The sequence below is a fragment of the Phaethon lepturus genome, unplaced genomic scaffold, assembly GCF_000687285.1.
Source record: "Phaethon lepturus isolate BGI_N335 unplaced genomic scaffold, ASM68728v1 scaffold7811, whole genome shotgun sequence".
Taxonomy (NCBI): domain Eukaryota; kingdom Metazoa; phylum Chordata; class Aves; order Phaethontiformes; family Phaethontidae; genus Phaethon; species Phaethon lepturus.
This window is the reverse complement of record NW_010519780.1, coordinates 39,261-40,081: the sequence shown is the minus strand read 5'-3', so window position 1 is coordinate 40,081 and position 821 is coordinate 39,261. Positions and strand designations below refer to the sequence as shown.

General features: G+C 41.9%; 1 protein-coding gene across 1 annotated transcript in view; it reads left to right on the top strand.

The window, feature by feature from the left end:
* Window positions 1-821, top strand: part of SPAG17 (sperm associated antigen 17) — a gene marked incomplete at its 5' end in the record, with an annotated part of 67,725 nt that overhangs the window by 57,049 nt on the left and 9,855 nt on the right. The window contains one exon of the mRNA XM_010297155.1: window positions 229-327. Coding sequence (XP_010295457.1) covers window positions 229-327 — 99 coding nt within the window. The remainder of the gene's footprint in view (window positions 1-228; window positions 328-821) is intronic.

Sequence of the window (821 nt, the reverse complement as noted above, 5' to 3'; positions counted from 1 at the left end):
CGCTGCAGGCCAGCACGAGAAGCTGGACTGTCCTTGACTACTTAGCAACAACTCAAAACATCAGCACCTTATCAACATTTTCTCATCCCAGATCCAAAACATAGCTTCACGCTAGCTTCTGTGAAGGAAATTAACTCTACCCTGGCTGAAACCAGGACACATGTGTTTATGTAAATTATGATGATGATGAAAAACACTTGTCACAGTATTCCATGATTTTCCCTTTAGCATCTGAATGTCTCAATACCATGAGAGACTCCTTACCTTCACCTGGCCTTCAGCTGCAGGCTCATTCGAAACAAAACGAAGGTTCCAGCAGCACAACAGGTAAAGCTGCCTTCCAGAATGTAGTTTTGAGCAGGTTAATATCTATCTTCTTATAACTGTTGACAAATACTTACAATAGAAATTTAAATCTACCTATCTCTGTTCAGCATTCTGAATGCAAGACTGACAGAAAGGGAGAGAAGTATAAAACTAATGGGAGGGATTCTATCCTTCACCCTAGGAGGTTGCTATAACAACATGGGAAGATGGGGATGGTAGAACTGCAGACAAAGCCAAGAAGTAATTTCTCTACTACAAAAATTTGCACAAGCCAATTTTTCCTGCTCATTAAGGCCTGTAAGAGAAGACTCTAGAACAGAGTTTGTGGTGCTTAAATGGTCCTTGCCATTTAAACATCTCTATTCAGTTTTGCTTTCCGTGCTGTATCTACTGTCATTCACTCTGTTTCTGCATCTGCTTGCGGTGACAGCCTTGGATGATCACCACTGGAGAGCCACCAGTCTGCTTTAATTAGCCCCAACCTTTGGCTCTCA